The 20,022-nt window shown below is 39.8% G+C and overlaps 1 protein-coding gene across 3 annotated transcripts in view; it reads right to left on the bottom strand.

Annotated features, from left to right (window-relative positions):
• Positions 1–285: 285 nt before the first annotated feature.
• The window catches only part of CSE1L (chromosome segregation 1 like), a 42,839-nt gene continuing 23,102 nt past the window's right edge, over positions 286–20,022 (bottom strand). For 2 of the 3 annotated variants that reach the window (XM_075011796.1, XM_075011797.1), the window contains exons 11-25: positions 18,968–19,033; positions 17,047–17,249; positions 14,703–14,787; positions 13,198–13,259; positions 11,601–11,737; positions 11,348–11,451; positions 10,381–10,478; positions 9,548–9,698; positions 8,317–8,525; positions 7,591–7,688; positions 7,316–7,401; positions 4,633–4,714; positions 3,678–3,824; positions 2,318–2,549; positions 286–1,458 (exon numbers count right to left, since the gene is read on the bottom strand). In XM_075011796.1, the coding sequence (XP_074867897.1) occupies positions 1,369–1,458; positions 2,318–2,549; positions 3,678–3,824; positions 4,633–4,714; positions 7,316–7,401; positions 7,591–7,688; positions 8,317–8,525; positions 9,548–9,698; positions 10,381–10,478; positions 11,348–11,451; positions 11,601–11,737; positions 13,198–13,259; positions 14,703–14,787; positions 17,047–17,249; positions 18,968–19,033 (1,850 nt within the window). In that variant the 3' untranslated portion in view covers positions 286–1,368. The remainder of the gene's footprint in view (positions 1,459–2,317; positions 2,550–3,677; positions 3,825–4,632; positions 4,715–7,315; positions 7,402–7,590; positions 7,689–8,316; positions 8,526–9,547; positions 9,699–10,380; positions 10,479–11,347; positions 11,452–11,600; positions 11,738–13,197; positions 13,260–14,702; positions 14,788–17,046; positions 17,250–18,967; positions 19,034–20,022) is intronic. The other variant, XM_075011795.1, reaches the window with a different exon arrangement.

Below are 20,022 nucleotides of genomic sequence, written 5' to 3' on the forward strand. Positions count from 1 at the left end.
CAGTAATTTGCCAGCAAGCCTGACAAGCACTGAATTTTCTTTTATTCCTTAGAAGTATACTTCCTCCCACCCTCTGCCCCAAGTATTGGAGGGGTAGCCGTGTTAGTCTGGATCTATAACAGCAACGAAGGGTCCTGTGGCACCTTATAGACTAACAGAAAAGTTTTGAGCATGAGCTTTCGTGAGCACAGACTCACTTCATCAGATGCTGGTCCAGCATCTGATGAAGTGAGTCTGTGCTCACGAAAGCTCATGCTCAAAACTTTTCTGTTAGTCTATAAGGTGCCACAGGACCTCCTCTGCCCCAAGACATTGATAAAGCTCTGAAGTGTTCTCTCTGGCTCCTGTTTCTAGGGTTTCCTAAGTTTTGTCTCGCTATGGTATTAGTCCTATGAAGGCACGATTTGCAGACATTACAGGTGTGCAAACTGAGCATTCAAAAATACAAATGAGTAGTGCACTTAACTGAACATCGGCATGTGCGATCATAAGTCCCAAGGTTAGGTATAAACTGAGATGCAGTTAAAATTAAATGCACCCACCCACACAATTTCAGTTTCTTCTATATAAATTTGAAGGGATGAGAAAGTCTTTATTCAAGTGCAACAGAATAATTTTATATGATGGCAACTTTAATGCAATGCATTAGTAAAAATGCATTTAAAGAAAAGAATCTACTAGTTTTTAGTATGTTATGCTATTATTCACTGCCTAGAAGGGGTGCTTTATAAGCACTATTACTGCTTCCTATTTCAAAGACAAATAACTGGATTTGAATTTTTTTCCAAATATATTTTTACTTTTGTTTTGAACAGTGTTCAGAATCAGAAGCACAAAAAAAAAAGTCTGAAGTTCCACTATCGTTTTCTGTTCTAAATTTTAGAATTTTCTGATGATTACAGATTACAACAGTAAGAGCACATTTGTAGACATTTTAAACAAGTGTTTCTTATTTATTCACAAATTTAGATAGTTTAAAGACAGAGACAAAAGAAAACACAAATGACAACATCAAAATGAAAAGAAATTTAAGTGACAGAAGATGTTTCTATAGCCAGTGCTTTCCATCCATTTCAAATTATTATCCTAACACTGCAGATGCAGAACTCAAATCAATGTCACACGAGAAACTGCTGTTAATATTCTCTCTGAAATTAAACTGGAGATGGAAGTTAGCTGCTATTTATGATCACATGAACCACCCAATTTTCTGTTTCTGCTTAAAGCAACATTTAATCTTTTTTACAAGATGGATTCTGCGATACATTATGAAGTAGCAACTTCATCTTGTCTGATCTCTGCTTAAAAGAAAGTCAATGTCATCTTTCTTCTCAAACAGCTTTTGATCTTGCTTTTCAAACATGCAATTCAGAGCAGTGTTACACTTGCGGCTTGGAGGTATCCTTGGAGGTACTGCAAAGCTTCTGCATTCAGACTAGTACTCAGCATTGATGGAACCTTAAACAAAAATAAGATAAAGGAATTAATGTGTGTGTGCATTAAATACCTCTTTCATTTCAGGATTGTGCTGAATTTGACACGAGTAGTGCTATGTGAAAGCACTTCGAGCATCAGATGTGTCAGTGTCTGCCAGCATCAGAGATCTTAATTCTCAGCATTTTTTAATTCTGCATCTTGAAACAAATTGAGAGTAGCTTCACTTATGTTGTTATATTACCCCTTTGGGAAGAATGAGAAAAATGAAAACAAAACCAGATGCCTTTTTCCAGTAAGCTGTACCCTGATCTCTCAGCTTCTCAGAATCTTAAAGATTTCTAAGAGTTATGAAAACTTGAAACTATTACATAGTTTAAGTTGTTTTTAACTGCAACCTACTAGTATGTCCAGGTATGTAACTATTTGTCATGGCAAGATGTTTTCTGTGACTACAGTAACATCTGCAGATACTGATTTGGATTTACCATTCCATTTAACTCCTCAGTGGCACTGGATATTTTATCTGGATTCTACTGCCAGTCCAAGCACCGTCATCCCCAAAAGATCAATAAATGCATTAGACTCTAATTCAGAAAAAAAATTTCACCTCAACCCACCCCATGCCCTAGGGGAGATAATTTACCCTAAAAGGTAGTGACATTTTACATAATCCCTTCTCAGAATCAAAACAAAAGGATCTGGACCCTTATTACCCTAGCAAAACATACCGTATAGAAAAATATTTCAGTTCTAAAATGAGTAAAACAACTCAATTTTGCTGGCTAGCAAAGTCACTTGAGCAAAAGAAATCAGTCATAAAAATGGTTCCTTTCCTCTGTAGAAATGGAGATTAACATGCCATATATTAACTGTCACCTACCCTGCCTGGACATGCAGTAGATAGCTTGTGAAGAGACTGTGCCAGGTGGATTTTAGGATTGTTCACCATTTGACCCACAGGATCATGTTCTTTTTTCCCAGCAAAGGCAAGCTGAGAGAATGCAGTCTGGTATCCTGGGGTATCTTCTATATCAATGAAGTGTTCTTCATCAGGGATGGTATCATCTTCAGGCAGTTCAAAGAGACCAATTAGAGCCTGCAGTAAAGGAGTCCTATCACAAGACAAAGGAAGATAAAACCAAAGTATAAGCACATTATGTCAGTGTGGACAGACTTTAATAGAACACTGAAAATTGAAATTAATCTGAACCTGAACTAACAAAGGGTCAGGCATTAACAGAATGTGTCCTGAACTGGGGCAAGTAAGGACTTTGTAGGTGAAATGAATGTTTATGAAAAATTACTGGCACTAGTTGGGTTGTCTTATTAAAAAGATGGAAAATGTATTCATCTTGGATTGTCTCAAGCTCAAGTGTCTAAAGAAAGCAACTCTTTCAAATTACTTCATTCCATGCTGTTTTCATTTTTTCCTAATATTTGAACATCAAGATACAAATAATTTTTAACACACAAAATATGTTACTTGCCACATAGACAATAAAACTTCTGTGAGGCTTGATGGCGAACAAGAATTCTACTCACAGAACAATGGCAACATAAGAATTCAAAGTTACACACAGGTTCACTCGTGCTGCCATACTGAAGACAAGCGAGTTAAAATCTGGCTTGATTTTTCATAAGTATTACAAAGCCAAAAGGAAAGTAATATCTGTTGGACATCCCTGGTCTGACTCAAGACCTGACCAGTTCTGACCCAGGAAACTGCTAGGCCAGGGGAGGTCACTGCCAGCCCCTCTGATGCAGGCCTACATGTTCCACACTCGGCCTCCAGCTGCGGAACTCTGCTCCCAGCAGACAGCCTCCAGCCCTGGCACCGCTCCCAGCTATGACTAGGCTCTCTAGTCTGGCAACATCTGTGGTTCTGCTGTGAGAGATCAGGGAGCTGGTGGCTGAAAGTCAGGAGCAGAGGGGTTGGCATTGACCTTCTCTGGTTCAGGTGTTGCTGGGCCAGATAGTCCTGGACTAGTTAGGTCCATCCTGATCCGTCCAGTGTTGCATCCCCATCAGATAAGTTTCAAAACAATACTGACATCTTCTCTGGAAAGAATAGTGTAATCTCTCTCTTAGTAAGAGCAACAAGGCCTGAACAGTCACCCCATATTGCAGCAAGCAGAAAGATCACAAACAATTGTTATAAAAAAAGGAATGTCTGATTAGTTCAATTGCATTACTGATAATTACTATCTTCAACAAACCATCACAAGGTGTTGTGCACTTACCACAACTTTGTGTATTCTGTGTCCATCATGGGAGGGCACTCAGTTAGTATTTTAGTAATACCAACAGCACAGATTTTCTTCTCTACTTGTCCAGATACTTTTTGTATTTCAGGAATTATAATTTTCTCCAAAACCATTCCAAACATCCTATTGTGATATTATAAACAGAAAAAGTGTAAATAAAAATGAGAGGAACTTATAATTGAAATAAACATATACTCAACTATACATGTAATCTTCAAGGAGTGTTCTAAAGCAAAGCAAAGAAAAGGATATATCACAGAGTTTTCAAGCCAGATCAAGATTAGTTTCCTAATGAGAACAGAAAAACTTCACAGTTCTCCATGGTCACCAGTGAAATGATCTAATGAGTTCACTCAATAGAAATCACACAGAAAAGGAGATTTTATATGCTAGGAAGAGAGACTAGACTGGTTCTCAACCTATTTATTATCATAGACCACATCTATTTCTACATGTATGTCTCTGCACTGACTGGACCACTGGAGAACACATGAAAACCCCCAGTCTTACAACAAAGGCATCAGTAAACCATACAAGTATGGGGGTATCTAGCATGGACAGAGAATTCCCACAGAGGACTCAAGCTGGAAATTCTGTATAGGCAGCACACTCTTCCTATGGACTGAGGTTAAACAGAAAACACCTTTTGTTCCCATTCTGGTGATACCCTTTGGTGCATACTCAGACAAGCAGAATGATTCAGGAAACAACCACAAATCAACTACTTTCAGCAGAAGAAAGTATTACTTGTACATGGAGCCTTTGATTTAGTAGAAGAAACCTTAGAAAATAAAGTTCTCCTCCAAAAGAGTTGGGGAATAAAATGACTACTTAGTTGAAAGGACCACTTGTTTTCTGATTTCTAAAACAGCAGACCAACGATTTCCCCCTTAACAGTAGTGAATATACAAAAGGCTTAAATGATACTAACTTTGGCTGTATGCTGTCAAATATTTCTTGAAGTGCTAATGCCCCATACTTTACACAGTACAAATTAATGAAGACTAGGAAACCTATTGGGTGGGGGGGAAAAAAAAGGACAGGTTAAAAAAAAAATCTTAATATTTATACAAGAGTACATTCAATAAGAGATTTCCCAGAACAAGCTTTAAAATGAGCCGCAGACTGCAATATTACTAGGCAACCTAGCATAAAACATAGGATATCAAAAAGTGGCATTTTTGATAGGAGTAGAAATGGTGATTTTGAGAATGTAATTTAAGGGACCTAGATTAATTCCAGTTATCAAGATTTTTTTTCAAAAAGTTATGTAAGGGGTACAGTTATAGATATCTCAAAAGAAATGAACAAAGTGAATTTTCTCAAGCAACCTGCTAAAGCTCCTGTCACAATTAGATAAACTAAAAATTATAGCCATTGGAACACAATTCTCTATGCTCTTTCCTATGTGGCTGACATACATTAAGTTTTTAAGAAGAATTGCTTAATTTCCTTTTGATATAGGCTGTTAAAACACTCATTCCTGCCAAAGATACTAATTTAACTACAAGATTAAAGATTCTGTAGCATATTAAATGATTTACATAGTGAAAGACAATCTTATTAAGCAAGAATCTGTACTATATAACATCTGTAAATTAACAGAACATACTTCACATTTCAGTCATTTGTCATGCACTGTGCTTATGTAACACAAAACCTTAATGACCAAAGCTGTTTAAGGGCAGAATAACTTCCCAAATGCATGAAATACAAGAATCTCATGTACCGATTTATTGGTAGAATTAATATACGAGAACCTGAGAGCTGTGTTAAGGTTCTGTATTTAAAGTGCAAGTTTGATGAAGTTGGGGTACATATTGTATTGGGGATCAACTGGAGATAAGAATGAATCTGAGGCTACGTCTACACTATGATGTAAATTCGATTTTATTAAAGGTCAATTTTATGCTGTGTTTAATTTCAAATTTGACTATCCTCACATCTTCACAAAGTCAGCTTATTGCTGCCACACTCAATCATCAAACATCGACTGTTGCATTGTGGGAAACTACAGCATAGTTCCCTCAGCCCTATAGCATTCTGTGTATTTTCGCTGATGCAATATGAGAAAAAAAGTCCAGCAAGCGGTTGTGGGTATGTGATGTTATCTTTCCACACTGCTTTCCATGGGACTGATTGAGGGCAACGCAAATAGCAATTTTTCCAGAGCAAAAGAAGTAAAAGTAGGGAATCCCAGGTGAGGGAAAACCAAATAGGCTGGCTTCAGAAGGTGTAGTGCCCCAAGCAGGGGGTCTGTGATACTGACTTGGGATCACCCAACTGTCTGCGTCATGTCAACTGCCCTTCCAGCCACTCCCCTGCCCCCCCAACCTTGCATCAGAAACATCATCCCTGAAAATACTGTAGGAACAGAGCACAGCTTGAAGAGAAGGAAAGTAAAGCTGAGATTAAAAGAAAAAAAAATGTGATGCAGAATTTTTGGCTTCACACTTCATTACACACAGGTGATGGAGCTCAATATATTTCCACATGCATGAATGACTCTGTGCACCCAGGGATCACCCAGGTGTCTGTGTCATCTCAACTGCTTCCCCACCTTGAAAACACCCCTACCTGGGCAAAATGGGATTGCCATAGCCAGCCCCTCACACATTCTAGTAGGTGTGTCGTGGAATGTGGGGTTTCCTGTTGAAGGGGCCAGTTTCTTGGCCTCTCATACAGGCTAGCTGCCACATGCTTCCTGGTGCCAAACTGAAATTCACAGGCTTTCTGCTACCTAATTCCTGTGCACCTGGAGAGAACCAGAGATGGAAGCAGCCAGAGTGGACAACACTGGGGCATTGTGGGATACATATGGGACACCTCTGGAGGCTAATAAAGTTTATTTAAAAACATGGTGTTTCAACACTAGCCTTAGTATGAACTTTTAATTTGAAGTTGATGCCACACCAAGTCGCTTTCGACAATATTATAATATGGACCCTAGTGCTCCCTAAACCTTATCTCAGCTTTATTATCCTTCTCCTTCTTCAAGCTGTGCTCTGCTCCTACAATATTTTCAGGGATGATGTTTCTGATGCAAGGTGGGGTGGGGGGGGGGGCAGGGGAGTGGCTGGAAGGGCAGTTGACATGACACAGACACTTGGGTGATCCCAAGTCAGTATCACAGACACCCTGCTTGGAGCACACCACCTTCTGAAGCCAGCCTGTTTGGTTTAGGGAGCAAACTGGTATTTAAAGTGAAGACAGTAACACTGTAAAAATCGAGCTAACTGCCTTAATCTACTTTATCATGTAATGTAGACATAGCCTTACAGGTTTTTTTTTTATCAGTAGTGATTTCAGCAATATGAAGATGGAAATGAACATAAGTCTTTAACTTCTTGTTTCCATTATTTTTTAGGTTTTGAGTAGATGGAGTGTGCCCTGCTGCAACCTTAACTGTCTCAAGATGTAGTTTTTGTTTGCTAATGAAAATAAATTGGTATAAATCTCAGAAGTCAGAAATGCAAAAGACCCAGTAGGCTATATAGTCAACCCCCTTGGCTGCTGTAGAACTCTTCCCTATGTTAAGTTCATCTAGTCAATTTTTGTGTTCTAAGTTATTGGGTTTTCTGTATATCAGAATTCATACATGACACAGCACTTACTTTTGATAAACTTTGTTGTTTTGGAATTCTGAAGTCTTTGGAATAGAAGAATGAAGATTTGCTTTCTGTACTGGTCAACTGATTCTCTAGAAATGTAAAACAATTATTTCAAGTTACAACTGCATACTACTAATGCAGTTTTACAGAAAGTATATATGAAAGTTTAATTTACAATTATAATCTTTGATTGAAAATACCATTGGTAAATTCAAAGTACATACACGTCTAGTTTTACATATTATGCCTGAATCCAGGTCACCCATGGTTATACTCACGGAGGCATATGCTCTATAATACTGTTGAGAAGATAAAATCCTTGATGGTCATTAGCTTTAGACGCAATCAGCTTCTGAAACACACCTAATAATCCAGGCTGTAAGTAAACAAATGAAAAACAACATTTTTTTCCTCATGTAACTTAGCAGATATGTAAAAGTCATGCTCCTGTTTCCCTAAAATAGTTTATCAAGGTGAATCAAATAAATATGAGACAATTTTACTTTTGCAGTTAGGGACAAAAAGCATTTAGTAAAAAACACGGACATACACTTAGGGTATGTCTATATTTATGGGTGGGGTTGGGGCGGGGCAGGTGTTGGTGCACCATGATCTTAGAGGGATCAATTTTGCGGAGTGTATGAGGATGTGGCAAAATGGATCTCTCTGGGCTCAGCTGTCAACCCTGGTACTCCAGGCTGAGGCATAGAGTAAGGAACATCAATGCAAACCGAAGTTCTGATTTACACCCGGGAAGAGAGAGTCAATCCTGGTATGATGACTCTAGATACGCAAATGGCGTGGCTAGAATCCTGTATCTGGGATCAACTTTGATCCCTACTGTAGGCCAGGCCTTGGTTCCAAGAATTACTATTAACTTTGAAAACTACTTGAATGCCAGAGGTAATTCAAAACAGGTGCTTGCCTGTTAAGTGGCATTATCATTTTGCTTAATTAAATAGTGTAGTGAGTAGGTAGGTTGCAGTCAAATTAACCCAACTTACAATTTTGTCAGCTGCAGCACTTGCTATTGTATTGGCACCCTTCTCGAGGTATGCCTGGAGGAGTCTCACCAAAGGAGGAATGTTTCCTGTCCTTTCCCACAATACTGGTTGGAGGAGATGAGGAAACAATGCCATGTAGGATGATGGGATGTCATTTTTGTGCATTTCCAATAGCAGAGACATGACTTGAAACACGTATGGAATAAACTCTGTTGTAAAGGGAGTAAAAAGTTACATTTGCATACAATTTAAAAAGTCACCATCAATTCATACAAACACATTTCCATCTGAATTCTATTGTTACAATATTAGAATCCCTGTAAACAAAATTATGGAAAAAAAACAAACTTATTGCTATGGCCCTACCAAATTAATGGACATGAAAAAGCATTATAAGTCCTAAAAATCACACTTCCTCCCCCTCAACCCCCAGCCCTTAAAATCTGGTCTTTTGTGGGCTTTTACCCTGTACTACATAGATTTCACCATGGAGACAGCATTTCTCAACTTGAGAGCTCTGACCCAAAGTGGGAGGTGCTAGAGGTCAAGGTTATTTTAGGGTGGCAATATCACAATTCCCCTTCTGCACTGCTTTCAGAACTGCGTGTCTAGAGAGTGGTGGCTGCTGACTGAAGGCCTAGCTATGCAGGCAGCAGCACAGTATCATTCTTACTGCTGCTAGCACTGGCTCTACCTTCAGAACTGGGATCCTAGCTAACAGCACTGCCCTCCAGTCACACAGCTTTGAGGGCAGTGCTGCCACCACCAGCAGTACAGATAGATGTAAGGATGGCAGTACCACAACCCCAGCTACAAGAACCTTGTCATTGTCCCCCACAACTTCATTTTGGGCCAGGATCCCAAGAATTACAACACAAATCTCAGATTTAAATAGCTGACATATGAAAGTTAGGTTTTTAAAATCCTATGACCATGAAATTGATCAAAATGGATCATGATGTTGTGGTAAGGCCCTACTTACTGTATACTTTTGCAAGGACCTTTGTGTACGGTCAGACTCAAATTCTCTCTGTGGGTCTTTAACAATGCAACAGAGAGGAGAAAAAAAATTGAAGTGTTACATAGCTAAAAACCTTACAGTATGATTCACTGGGTAGGAGTCTTAAGTTACTTTTTTATAAAACTAGATAAATTTTCAGTTGACATGTCCTTTAGGAACAACCAGATGTTGGGATACAGCATTTTATAGTTACTTATTGCTTTTAGTCACCTTGCACATCATTTTGTAGTATCTCTGTGAACACCATAAACAAAGCCTCTTCAAAGCTTCCAACAGCAGCAGGGTTTGCTTTGCAAGTTATCCTTATGGACAAGCATATTGATTCAAACATGTAATGGTTAAAGTGAGGTTTGCTTGGGTTCTAAAAACAAATTACAAATAAACAATTCAGACTTTGAAGAAGTCACTTATTTTATACACCAACTTATAGTTAAATAGAAAGCTAAAGCATCATCCTACAATCTAATTTTAACCAAAGAATAAGGACATTATACTATTTTTGCTAATGACCAATAAATTTAATTGACACTAGAGATGAAACAGCAAGATCTTTAACATTAAATTTTCTAAAGTTTATGAAGTACACAGAATGTTTATAACTAGACAAACAAAACAAATTCAAACAAACAATGAGGGAAGTTACTGAAACTTCTTTGCAGTTACATAACAATGACAATTTCTTTATCTACACAAATGCCCACTATTCCCTACATTGAATGTAGGCTTTAATTTTTTTAAGGAGTTGATTTGGTTGGCAGTTAAAGGTGGTCTGTAATCTTCACAGGAATTTCTATATTCAAATATTGCAGTCCAACTTGAACTGAAAACGATCTGCTAGTGATCAAGAGATTTAATGACATCAAGAGCAAGAGTTAATTTCTTTACGTATAACATTTTTATGCATAACATTTACAGCTTCCATATTTCACTAACTTATGTGACTGTGTGACAAATACAGATTTATAGACTGGATTTGTGCCTTAAAAATAGCAAAAGCAGTTAACAGTGAAGTGAGCATTCTGTTCAGATAGCCTTCTGTTTACCTTACTAACAGCCAGTAGTTTCTGTGTAAGCTGAGTGATGAGAGAAGGGATGTATGGGATTATAGCTTCCTGTAGCAGAGAAAAACTCCTCATGATAGCTGTAAATTGAGAGAGTGAATTTTACAACCATATGTATAAATCCTTAATTCTAGTAGATTATGTGATTTGCTCAACATACATCTGTGGTAAAGCCAAGAATCAAACCCTAAGATTCAGAATTTTGTCTAGTGCATTATCTACAAGACAGTAGGGCTGTGTCTACACTTGCCCAAAATTTCAAAATGACCATGTAAATGGCCATTTTGAAGTTTACTAATGAACCGCTGAAATACATATTCAGCGCCTCATTAGAATGCTGGCAGCCGCAGCACTTCAAAATGGACGCAGCTTGCCCAGACGGGGCTCCTTTTCGAAAAGACCCCAGCAACTTCGAAATCTCCTTATTCCTAACAGCAGATAGGAATAAGGGGATTTCAAAGTTGGTGGGGTCTTTTCGAAAAGGAGCCCCATCTGGACGAGCCACGCCAATTTCAAAGTGCTGCGGCTGCTGGCATTCTGAGGCGCTGAATATGTATTTCAGCGGTTCATTAGTAAACTTCAAAATGGCCATTTGCATGGCCATTTCGAAGTTCTGGGCTAGTGTAGACACAGCCTAGTACACACAAAGCCAGCTGTTAATCTATTTCCCTGCTAGTCTTAAGAATGACTGATATTCCTTTTCTGAGGCCTTCCCACATTTCTGATTACATACAAACCTGCTACAAATACTATTTTTCTTGGGTTCCACATTTGGGCTATGGGAAAATGAGCAATGTTAACCCAAATCAATCACTTGCATTGAGTGGGTGTATCCACTTAAAAAACCCTGCATAATCAGGTGTTTGAAATCAGACTTACAGAGGATCACAGCTAGCAGCTTCTTAGCTCAGGCTCAGTGAGTTTCTCAGGGCAATGAGGAGTTTCTTACCTTTCATAATATACTCATTTTCAGATGAGCCAGGAAACGTCAGTGCTTTAAAAAGGTTTGTTAGTAGCACTTCTACAAATGTTGCCATTTCTGCAGCTGTTATGCTGTAGATAAAAAACAGTTTTGCAACATTTCAGTGATTTATTCAAAAGGCTATTTGAATAACTTATGATGCTTTGATAAGGGGGGGCGGGGAGACCCTAAAATGATGACAAAAACCCAAAGATAAAATTGCTCATATCTGAAAACTTACAGTGTAGTATTGTTAGTGCCTCTCATGGTAAACAATCGCTCAAGAGCATGGGCTGCATAAGTATGAACCACAATACTTTCTGCTTGAAGATGATTGATTAAGAGAGGGATAGACACCAAAAGTTGTTCTTTAGGTACCTATGAAAACACAGTGGCAACATTTGTGGATTAAAATTGACATTTCAGAATCAAGACACCTGTTTTTTGAGAAAATATTCACCCAAGAATCTGTTTCATTGGAATGAGACGTTCTGCAGAGGACTAGAAGGAATTTCTAGCAGGCTTCTCTAGTAACTATCACTCCCTGACCAACTGATATCCAGAGGGTGACTACCTTGTTTCTGTTATCTCTTATGCATCAACATACCAATCCTATCAATATAATTTTTGTAATTTTTTTTGCTGTTTATTACATAAGAATCACTAAATTAGGATTAAATTAAGTATTTTTTCCCCAAGTAAGTATCAAAGATGATCATTTTTATATACTTCTCTAGCAGTGTTTGATATACAGGTTGGAACTCCCTGGCCCAGCACAACCAGGACTTGAACAGTCCAGAACAAGAGAATTTGCTCCACCAGGGAAGGACACCGGACACCAGCCTCCAAGCAAACCACCAGCTGCCAGCAGGCTATCATCCTAACAGACACCCTGCCTCCACCCTCCCAGCTACTACCAGCTTCCTAGGCAGCATGAGATCTGGCTCCAGCTGTGGGACTCTGTCCTTGACCTCAGGCAGGCTGCCAGGACTGCCACAGGGCATTCCTAGCCATTCCATTCCTAGCCAGGCTGCCAACCCTGTTGCCCTGGGCCCTAGCTGTCCCTCCTACCCTTAGTATCTCAAGCTCTCTGGTTCAGGAGCAAGTGTGGTCCTTCTGGACAATTGATGTTGCCAAATCAAAAAAGTGATGGGTTTTGAAAGTGCAACCTATACTTTAAATATTTTTTCTTCCCTTTCTTAATACTTTTCACTTCCATTATTAGAGTGAGCAGTATCTCTTCATGAAAAGTGACATCAATTTGATCAGGAAATCTTGTGGAATATGGTACTACTCAACAGGACTAAGGGCAGGAATATATGGCTCCAGTTTATTTATTCTGGGGCCCTATCTTGCTCCCATTACAGTTAATGAAAAAAGGATCACACTGACTTCACTAGCGTGGAATCAGACCCTTTTTTCTTCGAAAATAATACAGATCTGTGATTTGGAAAACTTGCCAAAAATAGAGTATAAAATTGAATACCTAATGTCTTATCTTGCTACATCTCAAAAGTCAAGGAGAGGGGAAAACTACTATATTTCCTACAGCAAGAGATGTCACGACAAAGTACTTGACATGCCAAAGCTAAAAGTCACTTCATTTCTTGGTGTGCCAAGGAAGCTTATGAAAGGAAAAGAAATCCTAACTATTCACTATTCCAACAGTAACTGAACATTTTATACCACTAATATTCACCTTCAGACTTAATTTATCATGAAACGCAGTACTGGAATATCTATTTAAGTAATTTATTATACGTTGTGCGGAAATTAGTTCACTAGGATTGGCACGTATAAAATGACAACAGTCCTATAAGATTGAAAGAGCAACTTACTTGGTTCCTGAAAATCATGATATATTTGATGCCATCAGCTTTAAGCACAGGAAATTCGTTCACTACAAATGAAAGAGATGGCTAGTGAGTTGTTTGGAATTATGGCTTTTGGAGCTTAACATAAAATTACGTAGAGTTGACAGGGTCTGAAAGGATTCTTCCTAAGTTACCTGTACATTGTTAGTGCCCCTCACGTGCATGTTTTGTACTGTGCATGTTGCTCAGGAGTACTTGCAGAACATATAGCAGTTGTGAAAACACTATGTCTCTCTGTCTCTCTCTCTCCCCCTCCATATTTTCTTTTCATAATTTTAGGATCAGATATGGATTTTGAGTTGGTTTGATAAGTTATCCATGTGCCTGACATGCAACAATACAACATGGCACTAGCCATCACACTGACAGTAGATCACGGAACTGATTCAAGGTAACCCAGGGACAGTTCAAAGAAGTACTTAAATATATCTATATCTAAAAGGGTGCATGTGTGTGTTTTTACACACACACACACACACACACACACACACACACACTAAAGGTGTTTTGTACATTAACAGTTAAGTGTATTTCCGTGTTGAAGACAGCTTTCTATCATGGATCAAATGACTTGGGAATATGAAAAACCTCTCACTCTCATCCAATATTCCTTCTAAGCTTTTCCACCTATGTGTGGAATAATTGTTATGTGAATCCAGGCATGTGCAAATGTGAACCACCAGTAGAAACAAAAAAAAAAAAAAAAACACTAGGTGTGGGAGCTATGTTAAATCAGGTCGGTGGCATCTGATTCTCTCTGCAGCAGCGCGTAACAGCAACGTTGACTAACCTGTGCACTATCCCCACCAATTACTTGAATAAAGAGCTGCAACATAATACCAAACATCTGGGCCATTTCTACAATACAGGGAGCGAAATATGCTAATGAGGCATAGATGCAAATTCCCCATGCCTCATTAGCATAACGCCACGATTTGGAATCTGGAAGACCATTCTTCCGGACTCCAAAACGCCATGTAGAAGCGCAGCCGCTTGGGGGGGCTTCCAGAAGGAAGTCCTTCTTCTAGAGGCCCCTTCTTCCTGAAAATTTTTGGGAAGAGGAGGCCTCCGGAAGGAGGACTTCCTTCTGGAAGCACCCCCCCACTCCCTGGGGGCTGCACTTCTACACGGCGTTTTGGTGTCTAGAAGAACGGTCTTCTGGACTCCAAATCACATGTTATGCTAATGAGGTGCAGGGAAGTTGCATCAGCGCCTCATGAGCATCTTTCGCTCCCTGTATTAGCACGTCACTTCCGAAGGAAGTGGCCTGTGTAGAAACGGCCCTGGTCTCCAAGAACCAAACTTCAGACTTAGCTGCCTTATTCAAAAAAGAGTTGGTATATGCTACAGGCAGACCATCAGTGTTTTTACTATTAACTTTTGTGCATGAATAAAATGTCAGTGACCACCAAAGAGGTTTTTGGTAGGATATAAAAGGAACATTATGGCATACATGACCCTGAGCTTACCATTAGCAGACTTTAAGTCAGGTTGAATATGATTCACGAAGAATTCTGTCAGATTTACAAGTTCATTAGCTTGTGTTATTCCATGCTAAGAAAAAAAAAAATAAATAAAAGATAAATCACCAACAGTCATCTATTTTTCTAATAGATTTCCACGTGGTTTTACAAGAGGCACCCAAATTTATCTAGTTATTTATAAAGTGCTCAATCACCAGTCTAGATGCTACATAGGTACCTCATTCAGAACATCCTCTCCAATTATTCTACACACAGTTGTTTTGGCATCCAGTTTCTAGCTGCAATGCTAAAGGCTCAACATAATATGGCCTAGAATTGAGAAAGGATTAACAAGTGTCATGGTAAGTACTACGTCAAAACATTAAATATAAACTAGTAGAAAAGCAGTAATGTGAATATTGTTGAGATGCAATCTGTTCCAAAGGGATGGAGGTAGGAACTCCTGATTTCTAAGTTTGGCTTGACTCCTTCTTTAGGCCTAGGCATGTCAATTCAGCTCATTGCCTCATTTCTTCCCCATATGTAAAAAGGGAATTATATCTACTGAACAGAAGGGCTACATCTACACTAGCACACTATATTGAAGTAGCCTATTTCAAAGTAAGGACATCGAAACAGGCTACTTCGATGCGTATCGTCTACATGTCCTTCAGGGCTGGTGCCGTCAATGTTCAACGTCGAAGTAGCGACGGGGAACATCGAAAGGAGCCACCCCGGAAGGAAATGTGGAGCGTCCACACACACAAGCACTCCCCGTCGAAATAAGGGGCCAGCAAAGCCCCAAGATGCTCCCTTAAAGGGCTCCTCCCAGACATACTTGCCCTGCACAGCACAAAATCCACAGAGCCAACAACCGGTTGCAGACCCTGTGCGTGGAGCACGGACCCCCAAGCTGCAGCAGCCAGAAGACCTAGGCTAAGGGCTGCTGCATGCAGTGACCATAGAGCCCAGCAGGGGCTGGACAGAGCATCTCTCAACCCCTCAGCTGATGGCCACCGTGGAGGACCCGCTATTTCGAAGTAGCGGGACGCGGATCATCTACACACGCCCTACTTCAACGTTGAACATCGAAGTAGGGCGCTATTCCTATCTTCAGATGGGAATGTCTATTTCAACGTTGAAATAGCACACGGCATGTGTAGACGCGTCGTGTGCTATTTCGACATTGTGCTGGCTACTTCGAAGTAGCTGGCTAGTGTAGACTCACCCAAGGGGTGCGAGATGAATTAATATTTGCCAACTGAGTGTGCAAAGTAACAGAAATTAGAATGTTAATCACTAAACAAAGTAGGAAAGGTAAAATGGATGTCACTGTAGATTAATGTCCTAATTGCCCTTATGTAAAGGTGAAATCAAAATTCTTCTTAAATCATGTGGAGATGCATTTCATGGCAGTTTTGTAATCCTTGCAAGGCTCACCTATATCATGGCCACATAATGTACCTTAACTGGAAACCGCTCTTTCGTGGCTCACAACTGGAAAGCAAGAGAGCTACAGGGCAGAATTGGGGTACTTTGGTAGAACAAGAGGGAAGCTTGCACAACATTTTTCACAAGCTGAATTCCAGATGATTTTATTACTCTCTCATAAGGCCATTCCAATTCACATATTGTGGCCAAATTTTGACCGTCAGCTTTAAACTATCGTAATGCCATTCCCTTCAACAAATTTATTGCCAGTGTATACTGTGTAACACACTCGACCAATCTATGGCACGTAAGAGTTCAGTTGCCTGTGGGTTGTAATACTTAGACCTAATTTTCGCTCGAGTTTAGTATGCAAGTACTGGTGATGGCAGCTGTTGGTGAAACTTAATAGCTATGTCTAGACTAGAGGGTTTTGTAAGCAAAACGTCCGTTTTGTCAACAAAACCTGCGGCACGTCTAGATTCCCACGGGCATTCTGATGACAGTAAATCGATGGAATGCAGCACTTATGTGGACAGCTGTATTCCGCTTTCCACAAGGAAGAATGCCTCTGTCCGAGATCTTATGACAAAAAGCCAGTCTAGACATCCGGGGGGGAGTGGGGGGGGGGGAGGGAAAGAGAAGGAGCAGCCTTCCATTGATGGAAAGGACTTCCAGAAACCTAGGAAACCCTGGCTACTGGGCTTCTGGGTGTCTGCTTTGCTGACAGAGTGGCCAGGCTGTCTGGCTGTGATCTGTCAACAGAACTTTTATTGGAAGAGATCTTCTGACAAAAGCTTCTGACAACAAATCCCTCTACTCTAGACATAGCCAAGGGAGTCAGATAATCTAATGGTCTCCTCTGGCCTCAAACTCTATGATGTTAGTATGCAAATATATTGGTTTAAAAATGTAAAAGTACCTTCTGTGTCTGAGCTTTGGATGCCAAAGATGTTACAAGATAAATGGCTGCATCTTTATGCTTCCAGTTGACAGATGGATTCTTTGCATATTCTTGCAGCATGGAATTAACATAGCCTGAGAAGATTCCTGTTACAGGTCCTTCAAAAAACTTACATAAGCCTCGTACTAAATCACAGGCTGCTCTGCGTCTGGTATCAATATCTGAATAAAAGAAAAAGGATTATTTGAGAATGCAAGAATGAATGGACCTAGGTCACATACCTATCTAATATAGTTCATACTGACTGCCAACAATGATTATCATGTACAATAAAGTCAAATATTTTATTTACCATTATGAACATAGAATGATATGTTTAAGTCCATGCAGAAAATTTAAGCAATAGATTAACAGAGAGCTAGACAATGTTCTAGGGCAGGGTTTTCCCAAACTTTATAAAGTTGGAACCCTTTTTCTTTCAGTACCTTTTGCCAGCCCAAAAATATAAACGTATATTTTAACAGAATGAAAAATGAATAAATTTTCACTGTTCATTATTTATTCACAATAATTATAGTACATAATATAAATCCTGATATAAAATACTTAAGTGACTAAATTATTGTTATTACCTTAATTACGTGGGAAAATACGAAATGTACCAAATTAATTTGTATTTTTTCTTAGGACTGGTATTCCCCCCCTTCCCCACCAAATGGACTGGCACTGGGCCGCACACCATACTTTGGGAAACACCGTTTTTGGGTATAGGCAAAAATATGTTAACGCTGATGATAGCATGCGCTCCACATTTACTGCCTCATGAAAAAAATTTTTGACAGGCACGCAGGGCACACTCTACTTTATCATAATCTTCTCTTTTACCCTTACAATAAAAGAACCTGGGCTAGTTAATTTGCACGACAATTTTGTAAAGCATTTTCTTCTTTTCAAAGAGGAAAAACATACACTAGAGTTTATTCTAAAGAAACCTGAGATATAAGACATGCTTTTAAAAAGGATTAAAAATTTAAGGTTTCCAACTGGATAAACACAAGTACCAAGTAACAACCTATTTTTCATAACTATCTGCAGTTTATAGTCTCCAACATAATATAACCAAGGAAAAGGAAATCAGATCCAAATGTAGATGCAACAAGCTGACTTCCTAGAATCCCAAATAGCCTCAAAATTCATATATGTAATCAGGTGGGATTGACTTCACTGGACTCAGGGCAAATGGGGTTGGAGGGCTGACTCTGGGCCCCCAGAACGTGCACAGCCTTGGGGCAAAAGGGGCAGGGCTAGAAGCTACCCTCCCCCACAGCCAGCCCTTCAGTGCCACCTGGTCTGCACTGTCCATGTTTGTAGCAGTGGCAGAAGCTGGGAGTCCTGGGCACTTTTAAATTGTTGGGCACTGAAGCAGCTGCACACTTTGCCACCTTGTCAGCAGGCCTGGTCATAGAATTTAATGACTAAATACCAATTGTGAAGGCAGTATTGCCTCAGAAGACATAGGCTCTCTTTCTGGCTCTATAAGGTGACCTTGGGCAAAGCACTTCAACTCTAGTCCAGTTCCCCACTTGTAAAGTGAAGATGATATTGACTTCATTTATAAAGCATTTTGAGATCAATGGATGAAAAGCACTAAATTAGAACCAAGTACCAGGTATTATTATTGCTGTAAATCTGAAGTATGGCTAACTCCAGATAGGAGTGGAATTTAAAAATATGCTGTGTCTTTCAATTGCAATGAACTGATTTTTAACCACTCTTTCTCTAGCAGTCAACCTTCTCTAGATTTGGATAAAGCCCCTTGTAACTGATATTAGGAAAAAACCTTCCAAGAGTGAAAAATGATAGGCGAACTTCAGTAAACTGCTTCCATTCTTTGGCATTATAGGTTAGGGTTAAATATCCCAGTATGTCTGTGGATTACCAGATCCTTCTAAATCCCTTCTTATGTATTCTTCAGAATTATCTTCAAAAGCTTCTTCATCCGCAGCTGCAGAGAAAATAGATCGTTTATGATATTCACTAGTGAGAACTCACTTGTTTGGCTGGTTCATGTCAAGAAACTGAGATAAATCATAAATGTTGAGATAAGTTAACAGTGTTCTGTGAAATTAATGGGATTAAGCGATCTTGCCAGCTACTACACAGCATACTGAGCTTGCTACATCACAAGCTGCACAATGTGCTTTAATTGACATAAGTAATTCATTTCCTTTCATGGTCATGAGCTGTTGTACTCTGGATGTAGAAAATGCGGGGCACATTCAATATATTTTAAATGTAATTGAATCAAGAGGATTTCAAACTCATGCACTTAAAAAAAAAGGAAATTTCCAACTGCTACAATACAGTAGTCCCTCGAGTTATGCAAGGGTTGCATTCCCACTCACCCTTGTATAATTCAAATTCCGCACAAGTTGAGGGGGGTGGTGTTTTCCCCCAGCAGAATGCACATTCTGCCGCCAGGGAAGAAACAGGAGCACCTGGAGAGCCTTTTGAAAGGTAAGTCCTTGGGTTGTGGGGGACAGCTAGGGAGAGGTGGTGGTGGGTTGAGGCCGAGGGAGTGGGGCAAAGCCTGGGGTGGGTTAGAGCTGCAGAGAAGGGGGGAGCTGGAGCCATGTGCAAAGGGTGGTGGTAATGGGATGGAGTTGAGTTGGAGCTGTGTGCGCATGCACATGTAAGAGTGTGCGCTAGGGTCACGGGGTGGGGGGGGTGTTTGAACCAGGGCCACACAGTTGGGGGGGGGGGTTGAAATGGGGCCACGAAGGCCCTGGGGGAGTGGAATTTTGAGTTGTGCTTAACTTGCATTAAATGCGAGTTAAGCGCAACTCAAAATCATGCATTTTGAGGGATTACTGTAAATGTTCCTTTCAAGTTAAATCTTACAGGCGCTAGGATCAAAATGAGTCAGATGAGCCGGACAGAAGAATTACAAAAACATCCCCTCGTTGCACTGCAGAATTATTCTGGTATTTGCGG

This window comes from Carettochelys insculpta, chromosome 17 (assembly GCF_033958435.1).
Source record: "Carettochelys insculpta isolate YL-2023 chromosome 17, ASM3395843v1, whole genome shotgun sequence".
Classification (NCBI taxonomy): Eukaryota; Metazoa; Chordata; order Testudines; family Carettochelyidae; genus Carettochelys; species Carettochelys insculpta.